General features: G+C 38.0%; 1 protein-coding gene across 1 annotated transcript in view; it reads left to right on the top strand.

The window, feature by feature from the left end:
* The window catches only part of LOC143034926 (dystrophin-like), a gene marked incomplete at its 3' end in the record, with an annotated part of 191,140 nt that overhangs the window by 151,443 nt on the left and 14,314 nt on the right, over nt 1-25,383 (top strand). The window contains 8 exon segments of the mRNA XM_076201274.1: nt 13,477-13,631; nt 15,838-16,008; nt 16,693-16,782; nt 17,593-17,791; nt 19,182-19,318; nt 20,356-20,535; nt 22,677-22,858; nt 25,085-25,181. Coding sequence (XP_076057389.1) covers nt 13,477-13,631; nt 15,838-16,008; nt 16,693-16,782; nt 17,593-17,791; nt 19,182-19,318; nt 20,356-20,535; nt 22,677-22,858; nt 25,085-25,181 — 1,211 coding nt within the window.

The following is a 25,383-nucleotide window of genomic DNA, read 5'->3' as shown; positions in this document are numbered from 1 at the left end:
GACCGATCTATGGATAATGCTGTGCCCTTACAGGGGGTTTACACGGTCTAACGGTTCGTCGAACGCGGTTCGATAGACACATGTTTAAAGTGATGTGTGAACGTGTGAACGGGGTATTTGGTTGTCGAACACGTTGGTTAAACCCCAAATACCCCGTTCGACGAACCGTTAGACCGTGTAAACCCCCTCTTACACGAACACACACATCCAACTCCCCATCCACGAGAGTTGGAGTAACGACCTGCAGCGCAGCGATACTGAAATTATTTCAGCCCTGGGCGGAATTCAAACCCGGATTGCCGTAGTGGCAGCCGGGAACCCTACTACCACTGCGCCACGAGTCGTGTGTATGTGTATGAGTGCGCGCGCGCTTGTGTATGTATATATATATATATATATATATATATATATATATATATATATATGTGTGTGTGTGTGTGTGTGTGTGTGTGTGTGTGTGTGTGTGTGTATGTCTCCCATTTCGAGTACACTGTTGAACAAAAACCTCTCTCAAACGACTCCATGACTCGCACGACTGTGATAACCTCTGCCACGTCACTCCTGCAAACCTCTCTACCTCGTATCACGCCCCTCCACCTTCTGACTGGTCTCCCTCTTGCACGTTTCCCATCTCTCGACCTTCCTTCCCTCGCCCACTACTGACCCTACCCACCAGATTCCCAAATTCCAACTCACCCTTTCCTTTCAACATTGTTACACTCAGCGCTAACACGTCCATCTTTCTCCTCACAAATATAATAATATCTTCCCTTTTACTCTCATCCGCACCACATCCATGCAAATTTGATTATCCAATTACCAAGGTTCTGGTTGGTCATCTCACCCCAACCCTTCTAATGCCATGGTTTTTCAAACGAGAAAAATACAGAGCAGGGATTCCTAGTCCCCTCATTCCGTTGTGTTTAGTCGCCTTCTACTAACACGCACAAGAGCACAGTGGTGGCATTCTTCTCAAGAGAAACAAGAGGTAGTCATAGAAGTGATTGAAATATAATCAAAGGGACTTACTAAAGGAGGGATAGCAGTAGTACAATATTACAAAAGCATCTCATCATTTATCAGTGAATAGATAATTTATCAAGAAGCGCTCCCTTGAAAGTATTGATTGCATAGTAATATGCAGTCAACCCCGGTAGGCTATAGATAACGGGGTAGTGAAGCTACTAGCTATGGGTTAAAGATGATCAAAGCCACTCTGCCTATACTATACATAATAATGGTATGATTATCAAAACGGGGTTCGGTTAATGATAATGATAATAATAATAATAATAATAATAATAATAATAATAATAATAATAATAATAATAATAATAATAATAATAATAATAGTATTAATAATAATGATAATGATGATGATAATAGTAATGATGATAGTAATTATAATAAAAGTAGTAATAATGATAATGATGATGATAATAGTAATGATGATAGTAATTATAATAAAAGTAGTAATAATGATAATGATAAAAGTAATAATAATAATTAATAATAATAATAATCTACATGGTAATGATAATGATTTTATATAGTAATAATATTAATGATAATAATGATGGTGATAATGATAATAGTGTTATAATGGTGATAATAATGCCGTAATATACCATGAAAAATATTAACCTATATATATTATCTCACGTCACACTTCCAGTTTCTATATTTAAAGTAAGTTCATTGCACGTCCATACTAAACGTTCTGGCAGAAATATACGTATAAGGGAAACTTAAAAAAAGAAGAAGAAAAAAGTGATGCCTCTTAGGACAGAAATACTCCACCCTAAATTTAGACTCATGGTTTACAACGGGCCTGGTACAATGACCAGTAAGCAAGCAATAGGTAACTTTAACGTTCTTACGTAAAACAAACGTGAGACGTAGCGGATAACGCACGAAAGGATTGCAGTTTCAAATGTTGCACTTCTCGTCTTGGCCACTACACTTGAAATCCCAAATAGTTTCGTCTTGCTTCAAATTTAGCTCGACTAAGATAGTCGCTTGGAACGTTAATTTTTCTATTCTTTCGACTAGTTTCATATATTATGGTCTATACAATGTACGAACGACTTGGCGTTTCATTTGAGGACAGTGATGTTTATTTATTTAATTTAATCAGTACACTGTGCTAGAGAATAATGCAAGTTTGTTTTACAATTAACTGTGTTAAATGCTGTAAAAAATTCTTAACACACCTCTACCCACCACTCAATATTTTAAACGTGTCCTTCCTTGCTCCATCTCGACCAACCGAGTGTGGCAAAAGTTTCATGACATATCAATACATGACATATTGAAGGTTATAGAGCTACTGTGTGTTCGATCTGGACTAGTTAGTCTTGGATGTATTAAAAGGACAGTGGGAACACGTTATTAATTAACAAGATTTATAAAGGGCACTAAGGTCACTAGTGGTATTCAAATGTACATTTAATTTTCAGTTTTTTTCATGTGCGTAGGTACATAGTCGGGATAGAGCAATTGACCACACTCATGTTATATATATAAGATGGGACGAATTAATCCTTCCTCTTACGTCAGGGAATTAGGAAGCCCGATTACAACAAAAGTTTGCTACAGCAGACAGTACAAATGTGGTGTGAGTGAAAAGCATCATGTGAAGTGACGATCGCGGAACTTGACTCATATTTCGATATATTAACATATTCTTAACTTGCTTCACAAGTTTATTTTGGCACTATGGAAGGTGTTTTACGTGGTACGTAAACAATAGGATAAAATAATTCCTTGTCTTGAAGTAATTTTAAGTTTGAAAGTGTTTGTAGTCATTGTGGAGGAGCGTCAAGACAATGCGACGCTGCCAAATCGTCATAATAACGATATCAACAATCTGTTGCTCATGGGGTATAGTTTTGTCTATTTATGGCATGGCGAACTTTTGTCATGTTATGCATGCGTATTAGACAATGAGAAAATCACAAAATAAGATGTGTTATGTATTGGTGGTATAGTTACTGAAGTTTACTCTTTAAAAGTTGAAGTGTACATTAGTCGACTTGGCACCATGGTCAGGTGTGAGAGTCAGCTGAGCTACCTGTTGAATGTTCAACCATAAACAATGCAATAATTTAGTCATTCTCTGTCCTAGCAAAAGAACAACACTTTTTGGCCGCAGGAACTTATAAATGTATGAATGAAATAATCCTGAATAAGGAAAAAGCTAATAAAATCTTAAATTATTTTAGTTCAAGCGTGAGGTTTCAAATATGCACTGAATAAGTAATTGAATAAATAATTTTGTAATTATGGACTGGATATGCAAGAGCAGTTATTTTAGAATAAAACGTTTAAACACTGTTTACTAAGTACATATACTCGAAGGCATGCACATTTCATTTCAGTAAGGAGATATAGTCTTTAGCTTACAAATATTTCAGGGTTGTTAAAAGTTAACTACATTTATTGGGATGAAAGGGATATAGTTGACACTGAAACATCACAGCTCTGAAGGGTAAAGGCTGGATGAGATCTTCAAGTTTTGATGAAAAATGAGGCAATTTTCACCATAAAGAATCATGACACTGAAAGTAACACTCAAGGTTACTGGGACATCTGATCATATTTAAAAAGGTAGTTGCTTGATAACATTCATGCAACATGACTATACCTGCACATTGTGCCACTGTATCCTCCAACTTCCAACACATGCTGTGGTGTCATGTATACAAGCATGTTAGAGTGAGGCCAGGTGTTGTATGTTAGCAGCAGTAGTATGTCTGCTATCTTCTGTAGGTTGGCATCAATCTTGGTCTTGAAAGGGTCCTGGTTGTAGGATAATATGTTCTGGATGTGGAATGGTAGAGAGTTGAAAATTTTGGGCCTATCTCCTGGGACGCTATTTGTCAATAGGGTTTTCACTCTTGCACGTTTTGTTTTAAAACCCTTGATAGAATGGATCCTGCTAAGAAGTTTGTCAGCCATTTATTGTCATTGTTGTAGATATACTTTTTTCTGAGTGCGTCTGGGAACTTTATTATATGCCATATTTATGTGAGTTGGAACCATAACTGCTCTTTCTGTAGAAGCTTTCTCGTTGAGTCCTTTCAGCACTTGTTTGATGATGATTGTGGGCTAAATGCTGGTAGTTTGGCCCTTTGAATATATGTTGATTTGGGAAAATAAATAGTATAGCTATGTTTCTTTATTGTACTAATATTTCCATCAGTTTGGAAATGGTGGACTGTAGTGAGATTGGTTTTCAGGTGGTTTGTTTGGTTTTGATATAGGTTTTATGTGGGCTCTTTTCCTTATTGTTGGCATTTTTTATACACCCAAATTTAGTCAAAAGTATAGATCAAGGCTTTTATTGCAATTGAACTGAGATGTTTTAGATGAATGTTGAGATCTTATCTGGACCTTTATCATGGGAGCTTTTCAATTTCTCGTTTGACACTTCATTATCTTTGCTGCAGAAGGAGGACATGACACCTGTGTCTAGCTTGATTTTTGACATTCCTTTAGTTATTTTGCTGTTATCTGGTGCTGTGAATTTTAAACTTGTTTTAGAGAAGTGTTGAAGATATTACTCTGCTGTTTTAGTGATGGTATCTTTTTTGGGATGGAAAATACAAAACCAGAAACTTAATTATTTTAACAGATATGGTTAGAGTAGACATAAACAAGGCATTAGATTAAGTCTGTAGACACATACTATAAAAGCAAAAAAAATCATTGACACAATTACAATAACAAATTGCTAGCAATTTTCTTAGTTAGCACAGTAACACAAAACAACAAAATTTTCAGGATTAAAAGACTGTACGATGGAGTCCCGCAAAGAACAATACTCTTATCAATGCTGTTCAACCTTTTCACAAAAATAAATACCAAGACCTGATCCAGAACAAACACCAAAGCACTTACCAGCACATATGACATGTCATTAATAACATAACAGCTACAAGATTGCAACCTAACATACCTAAGCTTACTTAGACAAAGTAGGATAACAGATTACCAAAAAGATAATGGAAGCCTCACCCCCAGAAATCATCAGTAATATTGCTTATTCCAGACAACCATGAATTAAAGGAATACCCAATGGTAAAATTTAATGGCCATACCCACAGGTAAAGAACTCCCAAAAATCCTGGCCTCAATTTTGATACTTCCATAACCTGCATGTCAAAGATCTGACAGTGAAAACCAACATGAAAATATCAAGCAAGAGTTCTGGACAGCAGAATGAAACTTATCACAACCTACAAACAATTCTTAAGACCCACATTCAGCTATGCATTCACAGCATAGTTCCCAACAATTAGGAAAACATAGACACCGTACAAAGTGTACAAAGTAAAGTATTGAGCATAATAACAGGATGTGCCCAAACCCCCCAACATTACACCTTTACATAGAAATAGAAATTTTACCCATAGATAGAATACCACATGAAAAAGATAGGTACACAGTGCTCTGCACAAGCACTCAACCCTACTCACCCATCTTCTGAATATTACACAAACACAACCAACTGAATGTGAAAAAAAGTCTGGAAGAAGTCATGGTAATAATAGATATACACAAAATATTTGATAAAGTTCCAAGACACATTCTATAAAAAATGAAATACACATATCTACAACAACAAGAAATAGCTAACAAACATCACTGTGGAGAGTAACCCAAACCAACCAAGTTTTTTGAACTTAAAGACTGTACAATGGAGTCCCCAGGAGACAATACCTCACCATTGTTATTCAACCTCTTCACAAGTGACCTTCCAATACCACATCAAGAATATAACACCAAAGCACTCACCTAAGCAGATCTATCTACAGTATATACCAAGAGCTCTTTCCCCCCTATAAGGGAGGTAGCCATGTCAAAAGCATATACCCACTCCCACCCATTGCACTTCCATCCACCACCCTTTCCCTCTCTCATCTTAGTTTTTCTCATGGATGACCTGACAACACCTCAGCACAGGAACTATAGAATAGCTGCAAAGAGTATCCAAGAACTACTTGAACTAGAACAGTTAATTAGAAACAACAGAACTGGGGAGGCCTCCCCTCAAAAATCATCATTGATATTATTCACAATACACAACCGTGAATCAGGAAATATCTAATAATACAAATGAATAGCCAAAGCCTTCTAGTGGTAAAGAAAAAAATAGGCCTTACTTTTGAAATTTGCTTGATATTCAGTCCACGTATCCAATATCCGACAGTTAAAAAAAAAGAAATTCTTCCTGAAACCAAACTCACACCATATATATATATATATACATTCTAACAACCACAATGCACTTTAATTCTAAGCCATCAAAGGCTAGCATGCTGAAATTGAAATGTGGTACTGCCCAGGACTCGAACCCGGCATCCTCATGACAAGTGTGATAGTGACTTTCCAACTAGGCTATCAAGAGAGATCTGTATGTATATTTTTGTGGGAAAAGGCCATTTTGAATGTAGGCATTGTTCAAGTTTACAGCACTGGTAGCATTGTTCAATTTGTATAAAGTACTCTCAGTACGTTCAATGAGAGAGCAAAGGTTGAAGGCTAAGTATTGATAGATTCTCCAAGATATATGTTGTTTTACTCGAGATGTCTTTCAACCCAAACAGGGGTCATCTTTAGGGCTTACACAAATATTCACATTATCATAATTTGTGTACCTCCTGAAAATTACCCCTGTTTGGGTCAAAAGACATCTTGAGCAAAGCTACATGTACCTTTGAGACTCTATCAATAGCTCAACCTTTAACATTCACTTTCTCACATGATGTAGTGAGAGTACTTTATGTATAGGCCTATAAATATATATATATATCACAACTAACACCACAGTCAGACAAAAGAAAGAGTTGCGTAAGCAAAACTATATTTTTCGATTGCTAACTGCAATCCTCTTCAGTAGTACAAAGTGGAGAGGATGCTATCTTAAATAGCAACCTCTTACAAAAGAAAGGGAACTTGGAAGATAATAAATGTCACTACCCCAACCCTATGTGACCTGAGGTTGGGTCAGGGGGAGGGGGAGGAAGCTTGTTGACAATATGTTTAGTGATGAATAGTCCTAATATAATGTCTGGGGTCCATTGACCCTTGGAAATATTCATTGTGGGCAGATATTCAATTAATGTGGATTCCACCATTTTCCTTCTGAACCCACAGCTTGATTTGTAAATAAGGTCAGATTTCTCCCAGTCCATCCGGTGATTAGATTTATTTACTTCTTTGTTTCTAATCCAATAATTATATACACCATGTCCTACACTGTTGGGTGGTAATGGACCTTTCAATTTTGTCTCCACAATTCCCATTATGTCAGGTTCTTTTTCCTTCAGGTAACCATTAAGTTCATCCAAGCCTGTTATCCATCTATATTTGTGAAGGACACTTTAATTTTCTGTTTCCTCCATCCTGTTTTCTGTTTTTCTCTCCTATGAACAATTTCCTTACTTTCATATCCACTACTCTCCAATAGAATTTCGCTTTGTCTGACTCTGTTCTGTTCTCGTTTTTTTCCTTAGCTTCAATTCTTTTTGTTTTCTCATCCTCTCTTTCCTCTTTATTCATCTCTCTTTTTATCCAAACCTGTTTGTACTGATTACTTTCTGCTAGTTTCCTTGTTTTTGATAAGACATTCTCTGCCGTTATTTATGACCTGAATTTAACTTTAATTGGTCTGGTCTTGTCTACACTGTATTTCCCTAGCCTATATATTTCTTCAATTTCTTTCTCTATTTCCTGTTCATCTTCTTGAAATATTTTTAATACCATGTTTACCTTTTCTTTCTCATCTCTTACTCTTGTAGCCCTATTTGGATTATTCCTCTTTGATTCCTCATTCTCGTCCTTTACGTCTTTTAACAGTCTTTTTAATTCTTCTATTTCTTTAAGTTTTGTTTCTTTTTTAGTTCTTCCAATTTATCAACTCTTTGTGTAATCAGTGCAAGTTGGCTGAACCTAACCTCCCATGATTCATTCATTTTTGTTAGTTTTTCCTCTAGACTTGCTAATCTGGGGCAGTTGTCATCTCCTCCCTCATTAAATCCATAGATATAATTATCTCCACTTTCTATTGTGCTGCTCTTATCTATATTTCTAATTTTAATGCTTTTACTGATTTCTTCGACTTTATCAATGTCGTCTGCACATCTCTTGTTTACATTCCTTCTGACGTCTGGGGCCCGTTCGTCGCCTTCCTCATTTTCTTCCATTTTCCTCAATAATCCTTCCCCTTCTCCTTTTTGTTCACCTTCCCACTACACCATGAGCTTTTGCCTTCCCCACTGATACAACACAGGTACTCCCTCATCATTGAAATCCACGAAAATTGTGTGTGTGTTTTTTTTTTCAGAGTTCCAATCTTCACGGTCAATTTGAGAATTGTGTGTGTATATATATATATCCCTTCGGGCTGCGTCAAATTTTGCTCACACATACTACCTCACCCCCCCCATCCACCCGCCCATTCCACCTCATGCAATCACAACATCATCCATATACAACCATTCTCCATTCACCCCTGTCTTCTGTCCTCTCCCGTCCTTCCTCAACAGACATTCCCCTCTTCCCCAAAGCCCCCTTCACCCCATCCATCCACCTCATCCTAGGACGTCCCCTCATGTTCACAAAGGATTTTACAAAGGCGGAGCATGCCGACAGGAGACCTTTTGATCCATATCTAGGTCGGATGCGAAAAGAAAATCATATTAATAATAAAATAATAAATAAAAACTATGATAATGTAAATAACAAATAAAATACATAAATGCATAGGTATAGTTAAATAATAAACAAACAGGTAAATAGTAAATAATAATAAATTGACATATAACTAATAATAAATTAAAATCAGACAGACAAATGATAACAAAACAAAAACAAATAATATAAGATAAATCATAATCATTACAGCATCTTACTTAGGAGGAATGGGCGGGGTGGTGGGGGGTGAGGGAGTATGTGTGATTAAATTTTGACGCAGCCCGAAGGGATTTCTCCCCGTCCTCTCCTTATATGCAAGGGGGGTCGCCGATTAAATGAAGCGGCCTTGCTGTGGATGTGCTGTGTCTTGCGACACTGCTTCTGACCCAGGGCGGTGGGCAAGGTGCAGGGATGACCCGTCATCCAGGAGGTGCTCAGATGAGAGGGAGGGTGGGAGGGGTGTGGAGTGTATTTAGGGATGAAATGGGTGGGAGTGTTTTTATGCCTTTCCCTTTTTGGCTACCTCCCTTGGAAGGGGGAAAAAGCCTTGGTATATGTATGTATGTACAGCACTTAGGTATTTATCTAAATGATTCTTAAAGCTTCGAACTGAACTACATTGCACTACCTGTGCAGGAAGTTTATTCCATTCATTAACTACACGGTTGGCAAAGTTGTTTCTACCTACTTCCAAATTGAATCTATTTCCGGACAGTTTGAGACCATTGTTTCTTGTCTGATTCTCATTCAATGTAAAAATTTTGTCATTTTTGATGTTGTCAATTCCCATTAGAATTTTAAAGACCTGTATCAAGTCACCTCTGAGTCTATGCTTTTTTAGGGAAAACAGATTCATGTGTTTTAGTCGATTTTCATATGATTTATTTTTGATATTTGGAATCAGTTTTGTGGCTCGCCGTTGTACTTTTTCCAGTCTGTCAATGTCTTTAATGAGATTCGGTGACCATACGGAAACAGCATATTCCAAATGTGGACGAACTAACGATTTATATAGCTTGTTAATGAGTGATGGACTTTTGAAATCAAAAGATCGCGCAATCAGTCCTAGAATCTTATTTGCTTTCTCAGAGGCTGAAATACACTGCTTGGATGATTTGAGGTCGTTACTGATAATTACGCCGAGATCTTTTTCACTATCCACTTTTGTTAACGAATTTCCAAATAACTTGTAATCGTACTCACTGTTATTTTTACCTATGTGCATTACCTTGCATTTACTTGTGTTAAATTTCATTAGCCACTTTTCAGACCATTGCTGTAATTGATCTAAATCTTCTTGAATATCTAATTGGTTTGAGTGATCATTTGCCACTCCGCACAGTTTTGTATCATCAGCAGATTTGGAAACAGTAGATTTTAGTCCATGGTCTATATCATTTATATATACTATGAATAGAAGTGGCCCAAGAACGGAACCCTGAGGAACTCCACTTGCAACACTTTTCCATCCAGAAGTTTTTCCATTTAAAACAACTCTCTGTTTTCGACCCTTCAACCAATTACTAGTCCAACCTAATAGGCTACCACTTATTCCATGCAAAGCTAATTTAGTAAGTAGTCTTTCGTGTGGGATGGTATCAAAAGCTTTTGCAAAGTCTAGATATACTAAATCTATATTGTTTCTTTTGTCATAATTCGAGATAACTGTGTTGTAGAATTCGAGTAAGTTAGTCACGCAAGAACGTTTCCATCTGAAACCATGCTGGCTATCATTTATCAAACAGTTACTTTCTAAATGATGTTCCATAGCATCTCTGATGATAGTTTCCATTATTTTTCCTACGATTGAAGTCAAACTTATAGGCCTATAGTTATTTGGTTTCTTTTTGTCACCTTTTTTGAATATGGGAGTAACGTTAGCTAGCTTCCATTCTCGTGGGACATCTCCGGATATGATGGATTTCTTGAAAATAATTTCTAATGGAACAACAATCTCATTTTTCATTTCCTTTAAGATTCTTGGATGCCAACCGTCAGGCCCTGGTGTTTTATTAACTTTGAGTTTGTCTATACACCTTTTAATTTTTTCTTTTGTTATATTTACCATAGTGAGTAAGTTTACCCTAGACTTTTCACAGGTTTCAGTTTGGAATTCACTTTGAGGTGTTTCGTTTACGAATACCGAGCTAGAATAATTGTTTAAGATATTACACATTCCTTCATTTGAATATTCAAGTTGACCGTCAGCAGATAATAGTGGACCAATGTGATTCCTAACAACCTTTTTATCTCTAATTTAACTATAGAATTCTTTGGGATTCTCTTTGGATTTATCAGCGATGTTCATTTCGTATTGTCGTTTTCTTTTTCTTATTGTCTTTTTTAAATCTCTCTGTATTGATACATAACTTTCATAGTCATTAGATGCACCCGAGCACTTATATTTCTTATAAGCCTGTCTCTTTTTAGCAATACTTTTTTCAGTTTCTTTGTCGAGCCACTTTGGGCGAGCCTGATTTGGGGGACGTCTGTCCTTAAAAGGAATGTAAGTTTGAATCATCTTAGTGAGCGTATTTTGAAATATTTCCCACATCTGATCTACTGGTCTTTCGTTTAATTTTGCCTCCCAATCTGTAAGCTGAAGCTCCTGCCGTAGTTCTATGAATTGAGCTTTACTGAAATCGGGTATTTTAGAAACACAAGTATCTATTCTAAAATTGTTTAGGAGTTTGAATCTAACTAGGTTGTGATCGCTATTTGCAACAGATTCACCGACTTCTACATCAGTTACCATGCTTTCGCGGCTAGTGATCAAAAGATCGAGTAAGTTTCCATATCTTGTGGGCTCTTTTACATGCTGAATTAAGTAATTGTCACCAAGAAAATCAAACAAGCGACTACCTATATGGCCATGTTCAAGGGTCATCCAATCAATGTCAGTAAAATTGAAATCACCCATTATCAATAAATCCCGGTTGCAGAAACTAGACAGTTCTTGAAATAACAGTTTGTCGTCTGCTAATGATAATGTCTTTGGCCTATATATTACACCTATATTCATTTTTTGTCCATTTGTTTGGGTTAACTCAACCCACAAACTATCATATGCATCCTGTTTCACTTTCTCTAAAACACAAGCATGAACATTGTTTTTAACGTACAATAGAACACCCCCACCTTTCTTGTGGTTTCTATCCTGATGAAAGTGTTTAAATCCCGCAATACTAAATTCAGCTTCGAACTCTGTACCATTTAACCATGTCTCAGTTATTCCTATCATATTGAGATTTTCGCTTTTGACATACGCCTGTATTTCTTGAAATTTGTTTCTAATACTACGAGCATTAAAGTACATGGTTTTAAGAAACTCGTGATTATTTCTTTTTGACACATTTTGAATTTCAATATCATGTCTTACATTATCATTTTGTTTTTCACTCCCTCCACATCTGCCTTCCACACCTCTTTTACTAGTCTTTCTTCACTCATTCTTTCCATGTGTCCAAACCATCCTAATACTCTTTCATCAACCCTATCTCCCAGCTCCTTTTCCACCCCTGTTCTCCTCCTCACCTCCTCATTTCTCACTCTATCTAGCCTAGTAACCCCCATCATACTTCTCAGACACCTCATCTCAACCACATTCAAACTCCTTCTCTCTTCTTCTCTTATGTTCCATGTTTCTGCCCCATACAGTGCTGTTGGCACAATCACTCCTTCATACAGTCTCCTCTTAGCATCCATTCCCAAATGTCTATTCCTCATTACACTCTTTAATCCACCAAGGCATTTACTCGCTTCTCTCAATCTACATTCTACCCAGGGCAGTGGACAAGGTGCAGGGATGACCCGTCATTCAGGAGGTGCTAAGATAAGAGGGAGGGTGGAGGGGTGTGGAGTGTATTTAGGGATGGAATGGGTGGGAATGATTTTATGCCTTTTTCTTTTTGGCTACCCCCCTTGTAAGGGGGGAAAAGCCTTGGTATATGTATGTATGTGTATATATATATATATATATATATATATATATATATATATATATATATATATATATATATGTGTGTGTATATATATATGTATGTATATATATATATATATATATATATATATATATATATATATATATATATGTATATATATATACATATATATATATATAAATATGTATATATTTCCATAGTTGTCTGCTGGGTAACTGTTGTCAAGTCATCTGTATATGAGAGAAAATGGGTGTTTGGTTCTGGTCCTATAGTTGGTATATCTCTCATGAAGAGGTTGAACAGTAACAATGAAAGTATTGCATCCTGAGGGACTCCATTGTAAAGTCTTTTTGTACCTAAGATTTGATTAATTTGGATTACTCTGCATGGTCTTCCAACTGTAAAGTTGTTATGAATGTCTTTCTCAATTATCTTTTTGGATAGTATATGTCTGAGGACCTTGTCAAAAGTCTTGTTTATATCTATGCCAATCATATCTGTTTTTTCTTCTGGGTCTTTTTTTACTAATTAAGTCCTTCCAGTACTTATGAGATGTTTGTGAGCAAAGTGATGGTAGAGTGTTTGTCTTTGAAACCATTTTGGTTGGGTGAAGTAGGTTTTTCACTTGTAATTCTTGTTGTTATCAGCATTTCCGTTAGTTTTGATATTGTGGATAGTAGTGAGATGGGTCATTATAATGTAGGTTTCAGGGGTATGTGTGGTTTGGTTGTTTGCTAAAAAAAAAATCATGCCATTGAATTTATTGTATTTATGTATTTATTTATCCATTTTTTATTTATATATTTATTTCTAATAAAGTACTTTTAACTTGCAGATGAACGCGAAGATGTACAGAAGAAAACATTTGCCAAGTGGATTAATAGTCAGCTTGCTAAGGGCAATCACCCACTTGTCACTGACCTTTTCTATGACCTTCGAGATGGCACCCGACTTTTGGGACTCCTAGAAGTACTCACGGGTTCAACCTATGTAAGTACTGATATAGTTGTAATGGTGACTATTTTTATAAAAAAAAAAAAAATTCTTTTTCTTTCTTAACAGTATGGAATTGTAATTGACAGTATTGATTATTCTCATGTATGCTGATTAACATCTCCATGGTTGAACCAACTCCACTTTGAAGGGAGCCAAACTGTGCCAACTACTCTCTGATTTAGGCGGTGCTCATAAGATTCCTGATATTATGATTAAATTGTAAATAATTTAGCAAGTCTCAGAGATCCTGCAACAGTCCTAGGTCATTACTCAGTCTCGGTTTGAGTGAAGATTTTGTGTGACCTTCCCTATTTCCTTTCCTTTTCTATTTTTTTGTCTTTATATTTTCAGTTTATGTGTGATATTTCATCCTGAATCAATGGATCTCTTCTGTCATTTTAGTCTAACCTATATTGTGTCTTGAACACCATAATCAAGTTGCCTCTTTCTCTTTAATCTCTCAATGTTGACAGATTCAGTGTGTTTTTTGCTTGGGTTATCTACCAAGCTTGGAATCAGTTTGGTTATTGCCCATTGTATCCTCTCAGTCTTGCTTATATCTTTCACTCTGTGCGGGAATTGTATGACTGATTCATATTCCAGTCTTGGATGGATTTTGGTTTCTATAATTTTTATTTTAGCTTTTTATCCACATAGTCTAAAGCCACTTTAATATTCTGCAACAGTCTCTATTTCTCCCACAGTCTTACTGATGTGTGTGTCAGATGACAGGTTGTCTTTTATTAACACTCCCAAATCTTTTTCCTCTTTGGACCTTGTAATGGATTACAAGAATAGCTCATAATGGCTTTTAAAGCTACTATCCATTACCGATACTTCGCATTCTTTGGCTCTGAAATTAATTTTCCATTCTTGGCTCCATGTGAATATGGTGTATATACATTTTTTGCAACAATCTGGAGTCCTCTTTTTTTTTCTTTTTTTTTGTCATGATTTTTGCATTATCTATAAACATGTTGGCATAGCTTATTGTGCCTTCCATTGTGTCATTGATTTATTTAAGAAACATTATAGGTGCTAACACTGAACCTTGAGGAACTCCACTGGTCACTGCTCTGTCTTCAAAAAATCTTTCATCCATTTGAGTAGTCTCTTAGTTCCCCCAGTATATTCCTGTTCTTTATAAGGTGACAGTGAGGTACTTTAACAAAACCCTTCTTTTAGATCAAGATAATGTACACACACAACTCGGTGGCGCAGTTGGTAGAGTACTAGACTGTCAGTACGGTGGTGCCGGTAGTACCTGGTTCAAATCCTGCCTAGGTGCTGAAATTATTTCAGTATCGCTGTGCTTCGAGTCGTTACTCTGACTCTAGTGGGAGGGGAGTTGAGGGTGTGTGTGCGTGTAAGGTCATAGCATTACCCATAGATCGGTCATAGGAGCTATGAGCTCTCTTCTGGATGGGAAATAGCTGTTGACCATGAGTCCAACATGTGATCCAAAGACCAAGGTGAATCACAGTCCACCCAGCCCCTCCTTTTCTTGCAGTGCATCAGTCATTGTCACTCTTGAGTGAAAACTTAAAAGGTTCAACACACAAGATTTTCTAGATCTAAAGCCAAAGTGACTGTTGAAATGTTTATCTGTTCAAGATATTTGACACAATACCAGCTTATTCACTGGTGTCTCCTTACTTCCACTTTTGTGAATTGGGACCTGTGGTACTATTTGTATAAGTCTCATCATCCTATATAAGTTGATCAATTTCTGCTTTATGAGCCAGGTTTGTGTGTTTTTTTTCCATGTTCAACTTTTTGTTGTAAATTGTGAACCTTTGACTTGTGGGAGGAAAGTAAACTCTTCAGAAGTTTCAACTAGTTGGAAATTAACTCTATTGTTAAGTTCTTTGCCGTGGAGGCTATCCCTTCTTGTTCTTTTGGCCTCAATTTCTTCATGGTTAAAATCCCTAATGAGCTTACATACCTTGATGGGTGGAAATCCTTAGAAACTAGCCATCTGTCATGTAAAAATAACACTTGGCAATGTAAATTTTTTTGTTCTGATATCACACTCCCTTTGTTTCTTATCCTTAGTAATGCTAAAAAAGACTCACTATTTTTCCCCCTAAATGTTTTTTCCCAAAGTTGGAACCACTTATTTCAGTGCTTGGAATTGTTCTGTTTATCTACCCTTTTATTGAAGATATAAATTAATTAATTATTTTTTTTTTACTTTCAGAAAAGAGAGAAGGGGAAAATGAGGGTTCACCACTTAAACAATGTCAGCAGAGGCCTTAATATATTAGAACAGCACAATGTCAAACTTGTCAACATTTCTAATGATGACATTGTTGATGGTTCAGCCAAACTTACCCTTGGCCTTGTATGGTCAATCATTTTACATTGGCAGGTATGTAAATTCTATTTCTAATTTTAAGTGATATGTTTTTGTTCTGCTTTCACTTCATCCTTCCCTATTTCTCCTCCATTTTCCTCACACATCACTCATTTTCTTAGCACTTCCCACTGCAACTACCTTTCCCCCCCTATCCTCCTTCACATTTAGCAACTCCCTAAAATACTCTGCCCACCCTCCTCTCACAGCCTTCTCTTCCATTATCATCTCTCCATCTGCACCTTTTACCGTTTCTTCTCTACTTAATTCGCCTCCTCTTTCTCTTTTAATTTCCTTCCAAAACATCTTTTTATTACTTTCAAAATTTTCTGTCCTACTCTTACCCCATTTCACATCTGCATATATATATATATATATATTATATATATATATATATATATATATATATATATATATATATATATATATATATATATATTTGTATGTATGTATGTATGTATGTATATGTATTTGTGTTTTTCTTATTACTCTTTCCATATATATAAATCAAACAGCCATGGTGATATTATGTACCCCTACCTCAAACCTGCATTTATCTCAAACATCATGCATGTCCTTTTTTGTTCTCAAGCTTTACACCTTACATAAATCTATTCACTACCTTCACCCACTTTTTGAGTGCATATATTTGTTGTGCTCTTGTGACAGACCAGAATTAATAATTGTTTTATCTTGTAGGTGCAAGGTGTTCTGAAGGATGTTATGGCAGATCTTCAACAGACAAACTTAGAAAAGACTCTACTAGCCTGGTGCAGGCAAACCACAAAGGTAGAAATGTGTTGTCTTGTTTTGTATTTGTTGGAGTTATATTGAACAGTTTTGTTTGAAATACAGTCCATTATTAAAGTCCATGTGCCTCTTCTGTCTCACTAGTACTGCCAAAAGGGGACCAATGATGTGTACCTGCATGTGGTGGTCCTACAAGATAGGCAGTGAAACCGCCCCTTTTCAAAATCTGTCAACCCCCTCATCTCTATCAGGAGATGCAGTCCTGATGGGCTAAGTCTATACCTCCTTTATAGTGTGCCCTTGAAACTACCCTTTACCACAGAGTGGGTGAGGGGGGAGGGTTACCATGTTATGAAGTAATAGGAGTAAACCAGCTTTGAGTGGTTAGCCTTGGTATGGAGGTTCTATGCCTTGCTGCATTGCTTCTGTATGAGGCATTGGGCAGTAGACAAAGATGACTCTTCATTTTTAAGAAGCTTACATAGAAGGGACAACAGATGGATGTTGGATAAATATGAGGTGGATAAAGGGTTGGTGCAGGCCTTGGTTGGCCACTCCCCCTTATAAGAGTGAAAACATCTTTAGGTACTTACCTAATTGTTGTATACAGGAAAGGAACAATGCTCTTTGGGTCCCATCTCCAACTCTCCAATTTTTTCATACCTAACCTCATGTTCATGTACACTTCCAACATAATCTATATCCTTGATTTCTAATTATCATATTTAGATTTGAATATGTATGTATGAAACTTGAGGCAACAGTTATTAGTATAATTACTTTATACATTAGTTTTCTAAGGATGACTAATTTATGATTTGATCAAAACACTTGTTTTCGTATCTTCAGGGTTACCATGGTGTTGATGTTCGTAATTTTACAACATCGTGGACTGATGGCCTGGCATTTAATGCCCTCATTCACAGACACCGTCCAGACTTATTTGACTGGCCAACTGTTGCCAAGAAACTTCCTTTTGCACGACTGGAACAAGCTTTCAGATTAGCCAATAAGGAATTTGGTATTGAGAGACTGTTGGATCCAGAAGGTAGGTCACTGATTTCTTTCTCAATTTACCTAATTGTAGCATAGAGAAAATGAGCAATACTTGTTGGGTCCTGTCTTCTATTCTGTTGGATCCAGAAGATATGTCAGTGATTGCTCCCTCAATGGACTTGTATATATTTACCCAGTTGTAGTATGTTATTGTTATACTGTGACTGTCAATCTGTTATGCTGTGCCCCCACTTTTGATACTGTCCTGTACCACTTCTCTGAATATTCATTTTCTCATTTCGCCAAACCCTATGGTGGGGGAAAAGAATACTGTCACCAAGTCTTCCCACTTGAGTCATAAAAGGTGACAAAAACAGGATGGGGATAGGACTAGCTATCCTTCTCCCTGTAGCCACAAAGGGGACATTCCTAAAAAAAAAAACAAAGGCATAAGAGGGTCTTTGAGGAGCTTTCCAACCAGAACCCTAAGGTTTGGGTCTTTTAATGTGTGTGGATGCGAGGAGGAGAATGGGGGTTAGAAAGGGAGTTGGGAGATAGGGTTGATGAAAGAGTATTGGGATGGTTTGGACACATGGAAATAATGAGTAAAGAAAGATCAGTAAAAGAGGTGTGGAAGCCAGAGGTAAAAGAAGTGAACATGAGGGGGTGACCAAGGATGAGATGGATGGATGGGGTAAAAGGGGTATTGGGAAAGAGGAGAATGTCTGTTGAAGAAGAATGGGAGAAGACAGAAGATAGGGGTGAATGGAGAATGGTTGTATATAGATGATACTATGATACATGAAAGGGAGTGGGTGAGAGAGCATGTGTGGAAAATAATTTGATGCAGCCCAAAGGGATTTCTCCCCATCTTTTCTTTTTCTGCCTGAGGGGATGGAGAGGGTGGTTGCTGAATAAATGAAGCAGGATTGCTGTGGATGTGCTGTGTCTTGTTACACTGCTTCTGATCCAGGGCAGTGGCCAAGATGCAGGGATGACCTGTCATCCAGGAGCCAAGAAAAGAGGGAGGGAGGAAGTTAAATGGGAGTGGGGATGGAATGGGTGGGAGTGGATTTTATGCCTTGTTTTTTGGCTACCTCCTTTGTAAGAGGAAAAAAGCCTTTGGTATATGTATGTACCTAGTTGTAGTATCCAGAAGGTATATCATTGATTACTTTCTCAATGGATTTATTTACCTAATTGTAATATACAGGAAAAGGAGCAATACTTGTTGGGTCCCATCTCCTATTCTCTAATTATTTATCTGTATGTTGCTTGCAAGGCTGTGATAAATACCCATAACTACTTTTGCTCGTAAGTTCTCTTATGTTTCAGGCATTTTTATATTATCAAAATTTATATTGAATCCATTTGTGTTTTCTCACATTGCCTGAGTCACTGATGTCTTGTCTCACTGTTGACTCATTTTTTTCTTTTTCCAGATGTAAACACCCAAGTGCCAGACAAGAAGTCTATGATGATGTATATCATGTGTTTATTTCAAGCATTACCCAAGGCCTCCTTTACCATGGAGAGTCTCGATGTATCCATCCAGTCAGACTCTTCATTTTCCTTGGAGGTAAGGTTTTCCAAAGCTTTTTTTTAGTTTATATAGATGTTGGAAGGTAGGGTTGATGAAAGAGTATTGGGATAGTTTGGACACATGGAAAGAATGAGTGAAGAAAGATTAGTAAAAGAGGTGTGGAAGGCAGAGGTGGAAGGAGTGAAGTAAAAGGAGCATTGGGAAAGAGGGGAATGTCTGTTGAGGAAGGATGGGAGAGGACAGAAGGTAGGGGTGAATAGAGAATGGTTGTGTATGGATGATACTGTGATGCATGAGGGGGAGTGGGTGATGGGGGTGAGGGAGTATGTGTGAAAAATAAATTGACACAACCCAAAGGGATTTCTCCCCATCTTTTCCATTTCTGCCTTGCTGTGGATGTGCTGTATCTTGCAATACTTCTTCAGACCCAGGGCAGTGGGCAAGATTTAGGGATGACCTGTCATCCAGGAAGAGTCAAGATAAGAGGGAGGGAGGAGGGTGGATGGGAGTGGAGTATATGGGGATGTAATGGGTGGGAGTGGTTTTATGCCTTTGTTTTTTGGCTACCTCCCTTGTAAGGAGGAAAAAGCCTTTGGTATATGTATGTATATAGATGTATTTACTTATATGAGTTCTACAGGAAAAAAAGTCATTATCATTAATCCTGTCAGTTTTTCATGGCCCTAAACCTGACCATGCTTTGAATTTCATGAGTACTTGGGATAATGTCTGTACAGGATTGACTATGTGGTAACTACACATACTTATTACTCACAGAACCAATAGTAGACCAGCTACAATAGTATGTGCCACTTTTTGTTTTCTTACATTTCTTCCTATACAGATGTATTCCCTTTTTTTTTCTATACCTTTTCCTCAATTTTTTATTTAAAATTCTCCAGAAAACTCATGATTCTCTTGCTCCATCTTTTTATCATGAACTTGATCATTCTGGACTATATCATATTTAATAGGTCCATATATGGCTGTCAATCTCTGTTTTTATCATTAATTTCCTTTGAAGACATTATACTGTGCAGACATTTTCAAAGCTAACTGAATTCTATTCCCAGGCTTCAGGTGGGGATGAGAAAAACCGTCCTCTTTCCACTGTGAGCATTGGCCTAGGGGGGTACCAGCGCACCTTGGAGGAGGTCTTAACATGGCTTTTAGGAGCTGAAGACCGCCTAGCAGCAATGCCACCCATTGCCGAAGAGCCTGAAGAAGTGAAACAACAGTTCCATCAGTTGGAGGTATGGAAAAGAAGATAACAATAATGTGATGTAAATGGTATAGAGAGTGATAGTTAGGAAATATGATTGTTAAAGGGAAACTGGTAGCAGTGAATGAGAGGAGAGAGGGAATTAGGAAGGAAAGAAGTAAGTGAATGGTTTTTTTAGCTCAGTTCAGGTTGTAGCATCAGGGCCTCTTGAAAACCTACAGTGTCGTGAAAGCCAGCAACACTCATTGACTGAACCCATAAGTCTCAAATCAGGATGCTGGTTCCAGCCTGGGAACTGAATACTAGGCCACAGTGTTGCATTTATGAGAAACAGAAATGAGAGAAAGGAAAATTAATGTTGCTCAGCAGCAGACAGAACTGTAGGGGGTGGGGCATAAAGAAATTAGAAGTTTAAGGTTATATTTAACAAGGTATATGCAATTTGGGATAGTTGGCTTATCTCCCACTTTTCTCCATTTCCTTTAACCACCTCCAATCCCTGACCCATTACCCTTGCATATACCTCAGTCACCACCCCAGCCATATATAAATTGAACAGCCAAGGTGACAGAACACATCCCTGGCAAAGTCCCATCTGTACCTCAAACCACTCTCTCCATTTCTAATTCTAACACAGGTTCTACTACTCTTGTAAAAACTCTTGACTGTTCTTAACAGCTTTCCTCCTATCCCATATATCTGCAGTACCACATACAGTGCCTTCCTGTCTACCCTGTCATAATCCTTTTGCAAATCCACAAAGACCCAAAAAACATCCTTGCCTTTTCATAATTTTTTTTCACATGATATGTGTCTTACCACAAAAATCTGATCCATGCAACCCCAACCTGTCCTAAATGCCCACTTTTCCTGACCAATTACTCCCTCTCCTCTCCTAATCCTCTCAATCAAAACCTTCTCATATGCCTTCCCAACTACACTTAACAAACTGATCCCTCTAAAACTACTACACTCACATGTGTCTCCTTTTCTCTTGTAAAGTGGAACTATACAGGCACTCCTCCAGTCCTCTGGTACTATCCTCTTTTAGACAAACATTAAACAACTCCACCAGCCATTCCACCATCAGTGTACCTCCCTTTTTTAGACACTGCATGACACCCATCCAACCCAGGTGCCTTACCTGCTCTCATTATTTTAATAACTGCTTTCACTTCATCTTTCCTTATTTCTCCTTCATTTTCCTCATTCATCACTGTCATATTCTTAGCATTTCCCACTGCAACTACCTTTCCCTCCCTATCCTCCTTCACATTTAACAACTCCCTAAAATACTCTGCCCATCTGCCTCTTACTGCCATCTCTTCCATTATCATCTCTCCATCTGCACCTTTTACCTTTTCTTCTCTACTTGATTTGCCTCCTCTTTCTCTTTTAATTTCCTTCCATAACATCTGTTTATTACTTGCAAAATTTTCTGTCATACTCTTACCCCATTTCACATCTGCTCCCCTCTTTGCCTCCTTTATCTTATGCTTTACTTCTCTTCTCTGTTCTTTATACCTCTCATATGATTCCTTCATCCTGTTTTGTAACCAATCTGTGAATGCTTGCTTCTTCTCTTCTACAACCTTCTTTGCTTCATCAACTCACCACTCACTACTATTTCCTCTTATCCTCCTTGTTCCACACACCAACTCTGCACACCTTGTAACTCCCTCCTTGAACCACCCCATTCCTTCTCCACTCCTATTTCTACTCTGTCCTTCATTATTTCCCATTCCTCTCTCATCTTCTTCTTGTACTCCTTCTCCTTATCTTTCTCATTTAAGCAGTTTTCTCTAAGCACTTCCCTACTTTCTTTCCTTTTCTTCTTTCTCCAGCTATCCTCTACTCTCAACTTACCTTCCACCAAAAAGTGATCTGATATTCTCCCACTCTCTTCTCTTAGAATATGTACATCCAAAACTTCCTACTCTTCTCCTTGTTACCACTATGTAGTCCATTAATGCCCCATCTACCACCCTTCCCTCCACCACTCTCACCCATGTGTACTTATGCCTGACTTTCTTCCTATGTTATATGATCTTATGTTGGAATTATGTGAGCATATTAGGGCATATTTTTTTCTTTTCTTTTCTTGATTAGATAATGACCTTATATTAGTTTTGAGGTGTTTGAATTTATATTTATTATAATGATATTTTGTAGGATCTAATGTTGGAACTAACAGCAAAGCAAGGGGGCATTGGTGATGTGCTAGGTGAAGGAACGCGACTGCTCAAGGAAGGAGTTATGGGCGAGGAAGAAGAGGAAGAAGTACGAGTTCAGATGAAACTTCTCAACACAAGATGGGAAGATCTTAGAGTCAAAGCTATGGACCGACAGACTCAGTAAGTAAAGTTCCTTTCTTATCTGTATTGTAAGAGAGAGTCAAAGAGGAAAAGTGTGAATGCGTTTGAGATGAAATGTATCAGAAGTATGGTAGGGAGTTACAAGGTTGGATAGAGTGAGAATTGAGGAGGTGAGGAGAGCAGGGGTGGAAAAGGAGATGGAGATAGGGTTGATGAAAGAGTTTTTGGATGGTTTGGACATGTGAAAAGAGTAAGTGAGGAAAGATTATTAAAAGATATGTGGAAGGCAGAGATGGATGGAGTAAACATGAGGGGGAGATCAAGGATGAGATGGATGGATGGGGTGAAAGGGGCATTGAGCAGGAGGGGAGTGTCTGTTGAGGAGGGAAGGGAGAAGGCAGGAGATAGGAGTGAGTGGAAATTGGTTGTGTATAGATGATACTGTGATGCATGGAAGGGAGTGGGTGGGGGATAGGAGGGTTATGGACTGGTTTAGTGTGAATGATATTTTGATGCAGCCCAAAAGGATTTCTCCCCTTCTGCTATTTTTCTACATGAGGGGGTGGAGGGGGGGGGGTTACCAATTAAGTAAAGTACTCTTGCTGTGGATGTGCTGTGTCCTGCTGCATTGCCTCTGACCCAGGGCAGTGGGAGGGACACAGGGATGACGTGTCATCCATGTGGAGCTAAGATGAGAGGGAGGAAAGGGTGGTGGATGGGAATGGAAGGGATGGGGGTGGGTATATGCTTTTGGACTTTGGCTAACTCCCTTATAAGGGGGAATATCCCTTGGTATATAGATAGAGAGAATAGAATTACACAGTTTCATTATTCTTATTTTAAGATTTTTTCATATTAGTTTGATATATTTGTAACTTGATTTTCTGAAGGAGGATAGGGAGGGAAATGTAGTTGCAGTGGAAAGCACTAAGAAAATGACAGGGGCATTGGGAAAGAGGGAAATGTCTGTTGAGGAAGGATGGGAGAAGACAGAAGATAAGGGTGAATGGAGAATGGTTGTGTATGGATGATGCTGTGATGCATGAAAGGGAGTGGGTGGGGGATGGGGGGTGAGGGAGTATGTGTGAAAAATAAATTGATGCAACCTGAAGGGATTTCTCCCCATCTTCTCCATTTCTGCGTGAGGGGACAGAGGGGGTCTCCGATTTAATGAAGCGACCTGGCTGTAGATGTGCTATGTCTTGCTACACTGCTTCTGACCCAGGGCAGTGGGTAAGATGCAGTGATGACCCATCATCCAGGAGGAGCCAAAATAAGAGGGAGGGATGGTGTGGATGGGAGGAGAGTATATGGGGATGGAATGGATGGGAATGAATTTTATGGCTTTGTTTTTTAGCTACCTCCCTTGTAAGGGGAAGACCTTTGGATAAAGTGAGAAATGAGAAGGTGAGGATGAGAACAGGGGTGGAAAAGGAGTTGAGAAATAAGGTTGATGAAAGAGTATTGGGATGGTTTGGACACATGGAAAGAATGAGTAAAGAAAGATTAATAAAAGAAATGTGGAAGGCAGAAGTGGATGGAGTGAATGTGAGGGGGAGACCAAGGATGAAATGGATGGATGGGTAAAAGGGGTGTTGGGAAAGAGGGGGATGTCTGTTGAGGAAGGTAGGGAGAAGACAGAAGATGGGGTGAGTGGAGAATGGTTGTGTATGGATGATGCTGTGATGCATGTAAGGGAGGGGGTGGAGTATGGGAGGGGGCGAGGGAATATGTGTGAATAATATTCTAACACAGCCGGAAGGGATTTCTCCCTATCTTCTTTTTTTCTGCGTGAGGGGATGGAGAGGGGCGTCACCGATTAAAGGAAGTGGCCTTGCTGTGGATGTGCTGTGTCTTGCTACATTGCTTCTGACCCAGGGTAGTAGGTGAGATGCAGCGAAGACCCATCATCCAAGAGGAGCCAAGAAAAGATGGAGGAAGGGGTGGTGAATGGGAGTGGAATATGTGGGGATGAAATGGGTGGGAGTGGATTTATACCTTTGACTTTGGCTACCTCCCTTGTAAGGGGGAAAAAGCCCTTTGTATATGTATGTATATATTATATTTTCTACTTCCTATTAATATTTATTTGACAATGTTGGTGCATTTTCTATGTTTTTCAACTGGGGCAACCAATCCTATGTCGAGCACTGTAGGTAGATAGATGTACCTATCATTTGTCTTTCTGTTTATAATGTGATAAATTATGCACATTTTTTCAGAAACATTTTATTGATATGACTTAAGAGGATTTAATTTTTACAGATTACATGATTGCCTAATGCAGTTACAACAAAGTCAGCTGGAGAACTTAAAATCTTGGCTGACTGCAACTGAAGATCGTATTTCAAAAATGAGTGAGGTAAGTATTGCAATGAAACACTTGCAGTTTCATTCTAAAGGTTTTATTTTTGTAGTTTTTATAATAGATAAGTTGTTTTTATTGCTTGACCTAGGTAATGCCTCATCCTCTGAAATAGAATGTTAAAGAAAATATACATGAATCAGTGACATGTTCCACTCATATAAACCAACTGTTGTAGGTCTACAAATCATAAATACTC

The sequence above is a fragment of the Oratosquilla oratoria genome, chromosome 18 (assembly GCF_046742065.1).
Source record: "Oratosquilla oratoria isolate Oo_2021 chromosome 18, ASM4674206v1, whole genome shotgun sequence".
NCBI lineage: Eukaryota > Metazoa > Arthropoda > Malacostraca > Stomatopoda > Squillidae > Oratosquilla > Oratosquilla oratoria.
Note: the sequence above shows the minus strand (reverse complement) of the source record. Positions and strands in the feature narration are given on the sequence as shown.